The sequence below is a fragment of the Bison bison genome, unplaced genomic scaffold, assembly GCF_000754665.1.
Source record: "Bison bison bison isolate TAMUID 2011002044 unplaced genomic scaffold, Bison_UMD1.0 scf7180017864061, whole genome shotgun sequence".
NCBI lineage: Eukaryota > Metazoa > Chordata > Mammalia > Artiodactyla > Bovidae > Bison > Bison bison.
In genome coordinates this window covers 6,591,446-6,604,942 of record NW_011494633.1, presented here as the reverse complement: position 1 = coordinate 6,604,942, position 13,497 = coordinate 6,591,446, and the positions used below count along the sequence as shown (strand labels likewise).

The window sequence follows — 13,497 nt, the reverse complement described above, 5'->3', positions numbered from 1 at the left end:
CCCCTCTAGTTCTGGTCAGAAATTTTGAACACGGAAACAACTTCCCAAAATAAAACCAACATGGATACAAGCAACAGACACACATTCTCACATCGATTCAGTTTGACACGATTAATTTGGAACCCAATTCCCTCCATCTTTGGATCTGTGTCCTTTTTATCTACTCTGGGAAAAAATAAGGACAAAAGAAACACCTGAATCATTTAACAGAATTGGCTTTAAAGGTAAGTACCACAACTTATTCTCAAAGATTTAAAGATGACAAAGATTGGCTACATTCGAATCTCAGGAATAGTGACAAGAAATGAAACAGTCAAAACTAAGAGACTAAAACCAGAGGAACCAAATAAATGAACCAGATCAGCGATTGCATTGAAAGAATATATGCCTGTTACATAAAAAAAGATTGATGTTATTTAACCTAGAATAATTAAGCTAGAAATAACCTTAGAGATGGAACATTTTTTCTAAACCTCTCCTTCACAGTTAAAGAAGAATGAAATGATTTGTCCCTACCCTTTAAATAAATACCAAGCTAATTCACTAACAATTGCAATTTTCACACAGATTTTATAAACTCAACTTATAATTTTGTTTCCCTCAGTTGCCAAGGCTTACACATTTAACTAAGTGAGGATTCCAACGTGACTACAGGCTATGTTTTAGAGTACATTTCTAAGTAGAAACTAATAATCCAGGATGAAGAAACAAGTTGCCAGTTGTCACATGCTCAGTCACTCCTAAGTATAACCCCAAGGGCCTGATATATGTAGTACCTCTTCCAAAAGTACTATTTCTAAGAAGGATGGATATAGTGAGTTACACTCGGAAAGATACAGACCCAACTGCTACTCTTTTCTTTTTAAAGCCTCTGCTTAAGCTTAACTGTCAACATACTTCTAAAAAAAATACAACTTTACAATTCTAAGGCTGTATCCATGAGTACTTTGTCAACAGAGTTACACAGAATGAAAAAAGAGAACTAAATTAAATATTCTAAAACAGAATTAAATATTCTATTACTTGAACAGTATAATCAGTCTGCTCATTTTTAATAGCTATGTAATTTAGGCAGAAGTCAGACTCTATTTTAAAGACATGAAAATTACAATTCCACAGCTAAAATTAAACTCAAGTGTAAAACAAGTAAATGAGGCTCAAAGGTACATTTGTTTACCAATCGTTATTACAAAGCGACAACTTTAATACAATTGTTAAGTGCATAACAGTAAAAACTGATCTCTAGGAACTGAATGTGACCAACACAGGCATTATTATAGAATGAGAGTTGAGAGAAGGAGAGAAGTAAACCAACACTTATTGAACACCAGGCATTATGCCAGCACCCTACCAGTGCTCCAATCAATCATCTCAATTGTCACAGCAACCTTATGAGGCAGTATTATCACTGTTCTCACTTTGCAAACAGAAAGGTTAGGTGACTTGCCTAAGCTCATACAGCTAGTTGGGAGCACAGCTGAGATTTGAATCTATATCTGTTTGATTCCTAAACCCATAATCTTTTCAGATTATCTACTGAAACATAGGTTAATTAATCATGTATTTCTTTAAAAAAAATACTTTAGAAGGATTTTGATCATAAAAATCACAACCCAACTTCTTTTTTTTCTCTCTGTTACCACATCTGGATAACAAGCCTGCAGAAATAAGCTTATTAAAATGAAGCAGAATTCAAATTGAATCCATGTTATAATAGTACCTGGCACATGAGTTGGAAGCTTTTGCTTTTTTCATAGTGTTCTCATAAACTTTGACTCACTATGTCATCACAACACTCTTGTGAGGGAAAGCTGATACTATCATCACCCTGGAGACGAGGTTTAACTATATGAGCTGCCGATCTCACAGAGCAGATTACAGACAGAAGTGAGACTAAAGAATATCTAGATACCCTGACTCTATCCATTGTTCCTCCCAGCACACCCTGCTGCCTTCAGATGCAAAAGATAAGAATTTCTACGTCCCAGACAACATTTTTCTCCGTCTTTTTTTCTAAAGTTGCAAAAAATACTCTAATTTATATGTAGGAAATGTAGACTGTGCTTTGACTCGTTCTCTCTTCCTATTCTGTAAGATCAAACTATGTGCATAAAATAATTCTAAGGTATTATTGTCTTTTCATGTCTTTGATGTTCACCGTACTATTCATGCTAAGTGACTGAATTTTAATCAAAGCACATGTATACAGCAGTGATTATAATCTTGAAAATCTGCAAACCTAAAACAGCAAAAGCAATTTCCATTCATACATCATACAACACATAAAAATAATCTAGTATTAGGTAAGACTGAACTTACGTATAGCCATTGGTAGAAAAGATGTGCTAAGATATTCAATAATATCCTTGTGCAGAAACGGAGGAAAGGTAGCTAAGGTTGATATCATCGTGTAGGGCAAAGTACTCAGAATATCATCACTGAGAAAGGGGAGCAAACATGTAGTTGTATAAAAGATTGACTGTCCAAGGTCTGCAAAACAAAATCAAGTCATCAGTCATTGAATATCCTGCATTTAACAAAAAAGCTAACTTTACATTTTAAGCTTTTATGAAATGGTTTAAATTGCAAGCAACTATCACTCCCTTCTTCAAGAGTTCTGTATAGCACCTGCACAGTATTTGATAAATGATAGAATTAAAAAATATAAATACAGTTGACTTGTGAACAACACGGGTTTGAACTGTATTAGGTCCATTTTTGTACATGGATTTTTTTCAATAATTATATTATCTGTAGCTCAGATGGTAAAGAATCCACCTGCAATGTAGGAGACTTGGGTTTAAACTCTGGGTCGGGAAGATCCCCTGGAGGAGGGAATGGATACCAACTCCAGTATTCTCGCCTAGAGAATTCCATGAACAGAGGAGCCTGGAGGGCTACAATTCCATGGGGTCACAAAGAGTCAGACACAACTGAGCAGCTAACACTTTTGACTATTTTTTCATCTTCATTTTACAGATCTTTAAACTAAGTGTAGGAGGAAGTTTGTGGTCAATTAGAGATCACAACAAATGGAACCCAAAGAACTAGGATTTGAGTCTTGATTCTATCCAAACCGTTTCAGCTCCCTGCCCTTGGGTGAGTCATTTATCAAATCCTTTGTTTTTGAGGCAGAGACAGCAGCAGAAATTCCTGATTTTTTACTGTTTGCGGGGTGAGGGCGAGGGAAGGTGGTTAGTGCCTCTAACTCCTTGAGTTATTCAAAGGTCACCCGTGTCTATGACATGAGCTTTTCCTCAACACTTTATCCATCTTCAGTCATATTACTCCCTGATTTTATAAATCAAAAGCACTTTCACATGATAATGAATCCTGAAATCCCTCCAGCATTCTTACCTCCATTACATTTTATACAAGATAACTGTGGTATAAAGATGTTAAATTATTTTCTCATGGGAAGTTTCAGAAAACTCAAGGGCAAGGCTGGAAATAAAACCAGGCTATTTCTGCTCCATCAACTGAACAATCTTCCTACATCTGAAGTCTCAGGCAATGAGGTAATTGGCATCTTCCAGCACAGTGGCAGATTCAGCATACACCAACGAAAGGAAGCTGTAAACTGATACTGCCCGACCCTGTGCATTTAGTTACAAATATCACAGAAGGACGTGTCCCCTGGTAGTAATGTTTCTATCAACGTTTGTAAGTGATAGGAACAATACCTACCTCACTTCATTAGGATTGTTAGGAGGTTTAAATGAACAAAACGTAAAGTACCTAGCATAGCACACAATGTGTGCTCCACAAGTATCAGATATGAATATTGTTACTATTATTATTACCTGCACAAGGAGTAAAAATAGAAGACATTCAAAAATCATAACTATTTAGCTTTAGAACGCAAGTAGACCAAACCACACCACACTGAGTATATGAGTATGTATTTTCAGATTTCTGCATCTCACGTCATCAGCCAAGTCTTGACAATGAAAACTTGGATCATTTTCGTATCCTTTATAAAAGAAATTATTAGATTTGTTTGTCTGGTAGCAGACTGAGCTTCTTAGTGCTATTTTGATGTTATTTCTGATCATCATTAGAATTAATTTGCCCCCTCGACTGACAGCAGAGAGACACAGTGCACACTGGGAGGTGAGGGTCAGTCGACCTTGGGCTCAAACCGATGAAACAGAAAAGTCACAAGTGTTTTACTAAGAAATGATTGCAGCTGTGCACAATAGACACCTCAGCTGCATTTTAGTCTAGGTACAGAACACTGGCACGGAAAGGAGCCTGAAGCCCCCCGGAGTAATTTTCATATGAGGAGGCTGAGGCCTGAAAATGGAAGTGTTTGCCTAAGATCACGTGAGAGTAAGCAGCTGAACCACAACAAAAACGCAGTTCTGCTGGGTACACTACACTGCCCCACGTGAGGACACAGCCTCCAGCCCTGAAGGCAAGGCTTCTCCAACTCAGTGCATAGAAAAGTCACCCAGAGAGCTACTTAAAAATTCAGATCCTCAGGACCCACCCCTCAGTCATTCTTGTTCAAAAGTTACAGCTCGGGAACCAGAATTCCCTGCTTCCAGCTTCCTTGGAAATTCTGATGCTGTTCACATCAACCAAAGCAGTGTCGTACTGTTTTATGAACCTCCCTGGTGCCTGGAAAATCCCATGGACGGAGGAGCCTGGAAGGCTGCAGTCCATGGGGTCGCTAGGAGTCGGACACGACTGAGCGACTTCACTTTCATTTTTCACTTTCATGCATTGGAGAAGGAAATGGCAACCCACTCCAGTGTTCTTGCCTGGAGAATCCCAGGGACGGGGGAGCTTGGTGGGCTGCCGTCTCTGGGGTCACACAGAGTCGGACACGACTGAAGTGACTTAGCAGCTGGTGACTTAGATGGTAAAGTGTCTTGCTTACAATGTGGGAGACCTGGGTTCGATCCTTGGGTTGGGAAGATCCTCTGGAGAAGGAAATGGCAACCCACTCCAGTACTCTTGCCTGGAAAATCCCATGGACAGAGGAGCGCTGTGGGCTACAGTCCACGGGGTGGCAAAGAGTCAGACACGACTGAGTGACTTCACTTTTTCTTTCTTTCTTTCTAAGGGATGGTCTAGTGAGTTTTTTCTACCTTCTAAGATCTGTTATGCAGAATAAGAACACAGCCCATAGATAATAGGAAAGAGGAAGGTCACAAAATAGCTGTGCATATAAGAGTAAAAATATAAATCATCTTCCCTGAAATTGTCACAATTTACACATGAATTGACGTTAGATGGGCTGTAAGATACCAAATAGAATGCTTTTATCTCAGTCACCGATCCCTAACAAGAGGTCCACCCCAGGGTCAGAAAGGCAGTCACAAAGGAAAAGCACAGGCACGTCCATCACCGCAGTCAGCTCCAGGAACATTATATTCAGAGAGACATCACCTCTAAGTTCTCAGCTGGGGTAGGATGACAACAAAAGTGACTAGGCTTAAAACAGCAGCAAAATTGTACAATAAACAAACTCACAAGTTTCTACATTTTTGTATATTCACTGTAATATAGAATCGCAAATATAAAAAATTAATAATCATTATATCATCATTTTTCTAAAAGCAGGCTTTAAATGTTTAAGAACACATCTTACTAAATAAACCATTGAGAATTCTCTTAGGAAAGTTAGCCATAACTAAAAGACAAAATAACCCCCACCACCACCAACCCATTTCCCAAATTTCAACTTTTTGTGCAGTGAAACTTTGGTTATCATACCTCCATGGACCAAATTATCAATGCTTTTAAAGTTAAGACAACTGACGTATTAAAAGCTCATTTGCTGCAAAAAAAAATCCTTTTTTCTCCCACACAGTAAGTCCCCTACATACAAACTCTCACATTACGAATTTTCAAATATGCGAACGTGCCCCTGTATGCCAGCTGTGGTACTGAACTACTGTACTTTTCAAGGTACTGTTTAATAAGATTTAAAATGCTCTCTTTATATCTGTGTTTGCTTTTTATGTATTATCTATGTGAAAAGTATTATAAACCTATTACAGTACAGCACTATATAGCTATGACTGTGTTAGTTGGGTACCCAGGTTAACTCTGTTGGACTTATGAACACACTGGACTCACAAATGTGCTCTCAGAACATAACCCATTCATATGTAGAGGACTTACTATATTTAATACTTAAGCAGTAGATACTACTGAGCTCCTTTTTATGGGTTGGAAGAATCTGGTAAGCATGCAAGCTAATGAAATTGACTAAAGACTGCAGAAAGGGGAAGAGTTAAGCAAAGAAGCATGCTCTTGGGCTTCTGTCATAAAGCATCATTAATACATGTATAATATACACCATACACAGCATGCATATACTATACACAGCATACAGCACCACTATACACTGTACCATGTGGTCAACATTTTCTAAAAACCACTGATAGTTAAATTTGGAAAAGTTCCTAGAGATTTCTTCATATCTAGCCTCCTGGGTTAGGAGACAGGAAAAATGAGTCCCAGGGAGATTCTGTGATTTGCTCCCCAAAATTACAGAATTAGTTAGTAGACTTGACGTGTCCTTCAAGCTCCACCTCTTACATTTCTCTGGGGGTGGACTAGTTTTTAAAACAACCCCCAAACCATAATTTCAACCAGTCTCCCTGATAAGCAGGTCAGGGTGAATAAGAAAGTTCCTTTTATACTTTTCCTCCCTTCTCAAGCCCATTGCCCCCAGTGTAGACCCACTTGGATAACATCCCTCTGCCTATAAAACAGCAAAAAATGATAGAACAAATGATAGAAAACATAATTAAGTTTCAGTGTAAGAAAGGCTTTAGCCACACAAAGACCTTTCAGGCAATGTATTATAGTAACTGCAAGGGTCTCCAGTATCCATAAGCATACACGTATATTTTCAAAAGTTTTGATTAAATGCTCACCATGTTGGCCATGCTGTAGTAAAGGAACTAGATCCAGGAGAGTCACCAAAGTCACGTAGAGGCCTTGATAGTCCAAAGAAGGGTAGTCTGACAAGTGAGCATCACGACTTTGCAGGCCACGTTCAGAGGGTGCATCTCGCAGGACGCTGTAAAGGAGGGAGCGAGTAACAGTAGGGTTGATGGAACTGACCTGCGGTCTTAGAGATGGGGTGAGTGGGAATGGCACAGGAAAAAGACACATGGTCATGGGCACTGTCAAATTGGAGGCATCTTGGTTTTCCTTCTTCCCTGTGCGGGACAAAATGCTGTTGGGGGGACAAAGAAAAAAAAGAGACAACAAAGACACAAAGAACAGCACATTACATTGAAATGACACTCTAAAACAAATAATAAAACACCAGATATGTCCCACATAAGATGCAATTGCCACACCAGCAGCATCTACCAATCTAATACAGGTCACACAGCTTCATGCTCAGAGATACCAATAATTAAGATTTATTTTGTGGACGTTGCATTGCATCTCATGTGTTATCTGGTTAGTAAGGAGCAAAAATATAAAAATGCATGTTTCAGTGCCAAACCCATGTTTTACAGTTTATTGATTTGATGAAGGAGGGGGTTTCCTGGAAGGAAAAATCATGGCTTTAATGAGTTAGGGCTTTTATTCCTAATTAAAAGGAGCTTTCAAAGCAAAGGAAGTTTTCAGCAAGACTGTCGTAATCAGGTAAGTAAAAACCTGCAAAATATAGGTATGGCACTTGCAGAAACATGTTTTAGCAAAGAATAAACATGTGTGTTTATTAAGAAAGTCTTAAAAATCACATGTTTATTGCATCAAAATAATGTCTATATGTATATTATGATACTGTTTCATGACATTCTGTCAGTATCATTTGAGATAATGAAGTTTAAACAGGCATATGAATTTAGAAATAATACATATTTCTAAAATGTTAGCTAAACTACATTGGAAAAGCTATAAAATAATATAGAGTAGATGGTCCGTAGCATATGTTTGTGAACTAATGATAATGGTTATTTATGTGTGTTTTTTAAATTTTGCATGTTGGGGAGGAAACATTTTATTTTATGAATACGAACAGTGGTTTATTAAATAGTTACCTTCAAAATTCTAAAGACTAAGCAAGCAGTATCTGTCATATAGCTGCACATCATACAATAAGATCTTAAATATTTCTGCTGCTACTTACGTTATTATTCAACAAAACTCACTAAAAACTAAAGGAAAGATAATTTACAAAGTTAAAAAAAGTTTAATGGGAATAAAAAGAAATTCTTTGAAAAAATTGGCTGTCTTTTAGCATTAATTTTTAAATAAAAACCTTTCAGGAAAAGCAATAAAGCAGAAAAGTTGTTAATTTAAACATAGAAGAAATGATTGCTTAGCCAAATGTTTAGGTTTTTTTAAATTAGGCTATACTTTTTAATCATTAAAGACAATAGCTATACATTGTAATGATAATATCTGCTGCACTTACAAAGTGCTTTGATAGAGTACACTTCTATGTTAATCAAAATAGATACCAATTTTAAAATATTTCATTACATATTTTATACTTATTCTATGTGCATCAAACATTACTAAGTTCTTAGTTAATGCTATTACATTTACAGTTTTACAGTAGTGTGAAGAATTGGTTAGTGTCAAGCATGCTTGCTATTTCAAATTTACATTTATTTTTATTTACTCTTAGTGCAAAATATGTTGCAATGTAAGAAAAATGACTACATGCTTTTTATTTTCCATGTGCCTAATTTACCTCGATTTCCTTTGTCTTCTGTTACCCAATGTCCAGGGGAAAAACAATTAATAATAATAAAAATAATTTCAGAATAGTTATGTTATAATTCTTAGCAATAAGTAGCTTAAGATTTAGAGTAATTTTTTTTCATTTTTAAAGGGATTTAATATACCTTTTTTGTGTGTGATGTATTTTACTCTGTAGTCTTACACTTTACAATGGGATAATATCAACATTCCAGTTACCCCTGTCTGCCTACATCTACCATAAATACCATCAGATTTTCCATTAGATTTTATATTTTCATCATAAAACTCAATTACTCCTAAAAGTACCACCTTTAAATGTTAAATTCTTGATAAATCCACTCATCAAAAATCTGTTTTAACACTATAGGATTTTTCCCACTGAAAATTTCCTTAAAATCACAATGGAAATAAGTCAGAAATATTATTTACCAAACTTCAACCCTAAATCAGCTTACTACCAGCATCCTTCCAAAATTACAAGATGTGGCTCTTACAGAAGTGGCATAAAAAAATAATATTTTGCCTTAGAGAATAAAATTAGTTGTACAGCATACATTAATGCTTTTCTTCAAATTAAGTACCTTGTTCTCATCAAACTTTTCCTTGGTAGGGGAAATATAACACATTATTTTTTTCAAATGTACAGTAGTATTTTTCCAAAGTTTGATATAATTTAACAAACACTAGTCACATCAACTTTGGATGTTCTACATTGATATTTTTCCCTTCCTGTATATGCATGGTTCCCAAATTAGAGCAGCACTAACTTCATAATATGCAGGGAGGGAAAAGGTCAGCACTGAAGCAGTCAATTTCTCTCTCACTGCCTTTAAATTTAATAAGTTGGTGAGGTTGAGAAAAAAATGGCTGAAGATGAGTTATCCATGAAACCAGTTTTAAATTACCATTCATGTTTCAATGTAAGGAAATGTTTTCATTTGTGGAAAAACTTAAGAAGGGCTTATGAATAAATGTACAATGCATTGTGATTTCATGATATTTTGTGAAGTTTACTCAGAAAAAAAAAAACAAAAAACTTATTTCCCCAACCAAACTGTCTAACTTGGGAATGATAAAACCATCTTCCCCATCTGAGATTCTTTCCCAGAGGCCTGTACACCCAACCAAAAGAATATTAAGAATTAAGAATGCCCTGCTCAGAAGAGTTTGACCCAGCAGACAACTTTTCACCTTTCCTCTTCACTCATGAGATCCTCATTATCAAGCATATACTTCTAATATAAGAGAAACCAAGAGGAGAACTCTGTAGTTTGGGGAAAGACGTGAAGTTGCCCTGAGGTATTTATAGCACAAAAAATAAATAAATAAACTTTCTATGCCCAAGAATACTGGAATGGGTAGCCTATCTCTTCTCCAGCAGATCTTCACGACCCAGGAACTGAACTGGGGTCTCCTGCATTGCAGGTGATTCTTTACCAACTGAGCGATCAGGGAGACCCAAACTTTCTACAAGACTATGAATTCTGACATTTGAATCAGATCTACTCACGGCACAAAATTTACTGGATCATGCTATGTATGCTCTAAAGCTACTCTGTGGATTATAAATCATTCATTTGAAGGTCTATATGTTGTTCCTCAGAGAAGGCAATGGCAACCCACTCCAGTACTCTTGCCTGGAAAAGCCCATGGACGGAGGAGCCTGGTAGGCTGCAGTCCATAGGGTTGCAATGAGTCGGACACGACTGAGTGACTTCACTTCCACTTTTCACTTTCATGCATTGGAGAAGGAAATGGCAACCCACTCCAGTGTTCTTGCCTGGAGAATCCCAGGGACGGGGGAGCCTGGTGGGCTGCCGTCTCTGGGGTCGCACAGAGTCGGACACAACTGAAGCGACTTAGCAGTAGCAGCAGTAGGATGTTGTTCCTAAACCATTAGATATTAGAATTCAGTTATGATTATTGAACTGAAACTAGAATCCCCTTTAAAGATTTTCTAAAGAGCTGACAGCAAGTAGATTGCCCCAAACATAATGATTTTTTTAAAGATGTGTGCGCTAGCAGTTTGAATGACACCAGAAGAATGATCTAGGGGAAGGAATTCTAAAAGAATATTTGAAATAGGAAGACAAGAAGGAAGCTTTTAAATGCTCTACCAGTCAAAAGGCAAGATCCCTATAGAAGACCTTAGATGTTTAAAATATGGTCCCAGAGGGCTTCTAATATAAAATAGGCAGATTCCTATGTAGTAATGAGGAGCATTAAAAGAGATGAAATTCAGCCACTTCTAAGGCTAAAAGCAAACAAAAAACTAAACTCTGAAGTTGTGTATAAATCATGTGTCCATTTCCACACTTAGATCCCTACTGAATTAAAATGAGGACAACTCAGCACTCACACAAATCTTACCCAGGACCCCTGGTCACTGCTAGATTAAGTAAATGCTCTAGAATAGTTCCCATGATGGATGAAACTTGGACTAAAGTCAATCCAATTCAACAAAAACTGATTCCCTTCTAAGAGGGAACATTGCTCCAGGCTCAAGGGCTAGCGAGCCGGGTAATATAGAGGAACTGCCTTCCGCTCCCCTACAGTTTGGGGAACCTCCATGAACTCTAATATGAGTTAAATTGTGAACTAAGTGGACCTATGTGGACTGTTCAACTGCTGATATAGTCAATTAGGGTCTGCACATTTCTCCACATATACTCTCTCCTCTTCTATGGATTAAACTAACTGAAGTTAAACATCTAGCCTAACCTCTGCCTTTGAAAATATATACAAAACTCTACTGAAATCACAGACAGTAATGTGCATGCATGAATATCAAAGGACTATTACTCTAAAATGCAATTCTGATGCTGCTGAAACTGCAGGTGGCATATTTGAACTTCATTGAGAAAACCCAAATAGAAAAACAGAAGTTTACTGCAAGAATTCACCCTTAATGTTTTCTGCTTTCTTATAAAGAATCTGAATTCTAAAAGCAAGAAATATTAAATACTCTGAATATGTGTATTAAATATGTAAAATGCAAAGGAAATAAACTTCTTATTAAGTAGAGAACATTACTGTCAAAAAATCTTGGATACCAAATACTTAGACTGTCTTATTTGTCTTGAACTTTCTAATAGTATAAGAAAAATAAAGAATTTTATGCTTGTTACATATGATAATATGTATGATTATTATGGACATATAAACCAACAGTGAAAATGATCATAAATTGGTCTAGTACACAGAATAACAGTTGTAAATTCTGTATCACTGGAAATATTGGGAAGTAAACAAAAGACATGAAAATTTTTTAAAAACTGAGGTCGTATGCAGGTCAAGAAGCAACAGAACCAGACATGGAACAACGGACTGGTTCCAAATTGGGAACAGAGTACTTGAAGGCTATATATTGTCACCCTGCTTATTTAACTTATATGCAGAGTACACCATGACAAATGCTGAACTAGATGAAGCACAAGCTGGAATAAAGATTGCCGGGAGAAATATCAACAACCTCAGATATGCACATGGAACCACCCTTATGGCAGAAAGCAAAGAGAAACTAAAGAGCCTTTTGATTAAGCTGAAAGACGAGAATGAAAAAGCTGGCTTAAAACTCAACATTCAAAAAACTAAGATCATGCATTTGGTCCCATCACTTCATGGCTAATAGGTGGTGAAACAATGGGAGCAGTGACCGACTTTATTTTCTTGGGCTTCAAAATCACTGCAAATGGTGCTTTCACCCATGAAATTAAAAGATGATGCTTGCTCCTTGGAAGAAAACCTATGAACAACCTAGACAGCACATTAAAAAGCAAAGACATTACTTTGCTGACAAAAGTCCATCTAGTCAAAGCTACGGTTTTTCCAGTAGTCATGTATGGATGTGAGAGTATGACCATGAAGAAGGCTCAGCGCTGAAGAATTGATGCTTTTGAACTGTGGTGTTGTTGGAGAAGACTCTTGAGAGACCCTTAGAAAGCAAGGAGATCCAACCAGTCCATCCTAAAGGAGATCAGTCCTGAATATTCATTGGAAGGACTGATGTTGAAGCTGAAACTCCAGTACTTTGGCCACCTGATGCGAAGAACTGACTCCTTGGAAAAGACTCTGATGCTGGGAAAGATTGAAGGCAGGAGGAGAAGGGGACAACAGAGGATGAGATGGTTGGATGGCATCACCTACTCAATGGACATGAGTTTGAACAAGCTCCAGGAGTTGGTGATGTACAGGGAAACCATGGGGTCGCAAAGAGTCTGACACGACTCAGTCAGACACAACTGAGCGACTGAACTAACTGACTAACTGAGAAAGGCAAAGAGAAGGCAGAAAAGGCCTTGGGTTCAGCCCACAAGTTGAACCTGAAAGTGTTAAAGCCCAAGGAGTAACATGTTATACTCCTCAGTGTCTTCCCACTTCTTCCCATTTGCTGGGTGTGTGCCCTACAAGCTGTCAACTCTGATCTACCAGCCACAACAAATCTCTGAGTGGGAGGCAGAGCTAAAATCTCTGGCAACAGAAACACTGTCCACATCACCTCAGATATGGCTCATAACTTCCAAAAGGATGGTAAATCTTTGCACTACGCACTTCCTTTCTTTCCTAGATCTCAAAGACAGCCCAAACTGTATTTTATGAATTCATAATGGATGCCAGAAGCAGCACAAGATATTAAGAAGAGGTGGCAAGAATACACAGAAGAACTCTACAAAAAAGATCTTCACGACCCAGATAATCACCATGGTGTGATCACTCACCTAGAGCTAGACATCCTGGAATGTGAAGTCAAGTGGCTGTAGGAAGCATCACTATGAACAAAGCTAGTGGAGGTGATGGAATTCCAGT

General features: G+C 37.5%; 1 protein-coding gene across 3 annotated transcripts in view; it reads right to left on the bottom strand.

Annotated features, from left to right (window-relative positions):
• UNC79 (unc-79 homolog (C. elegans)) overlaps window positions 1–13,497 on the bottom strand; it is a 286,801-nt gene that overhangs the window by 219,162 nt on the left and 54,142 nt on the right. For 2 of the 3 annotated variants that reach the window (XM_010836213.1, XM_010836214.1), the window contains exons 3-4: window positions 6,897–7,201; window positions 2,320–2,490 (exon numbers count right to left, since the gene is read on the bottom strand). In XM_010836213.1, the coding sequence (XP_010834515.1) occupies window positions 2,320–2,490; window positions 6,897–7,201 (476 nt within the window). The remainder of the gene's footprint in view (window positions 1–2,319; window positions 2,491–6,896; window positions 7,202–13,497) is intronic. The other variant, XM_010836215.1, reaches the window with a different exon arrangement.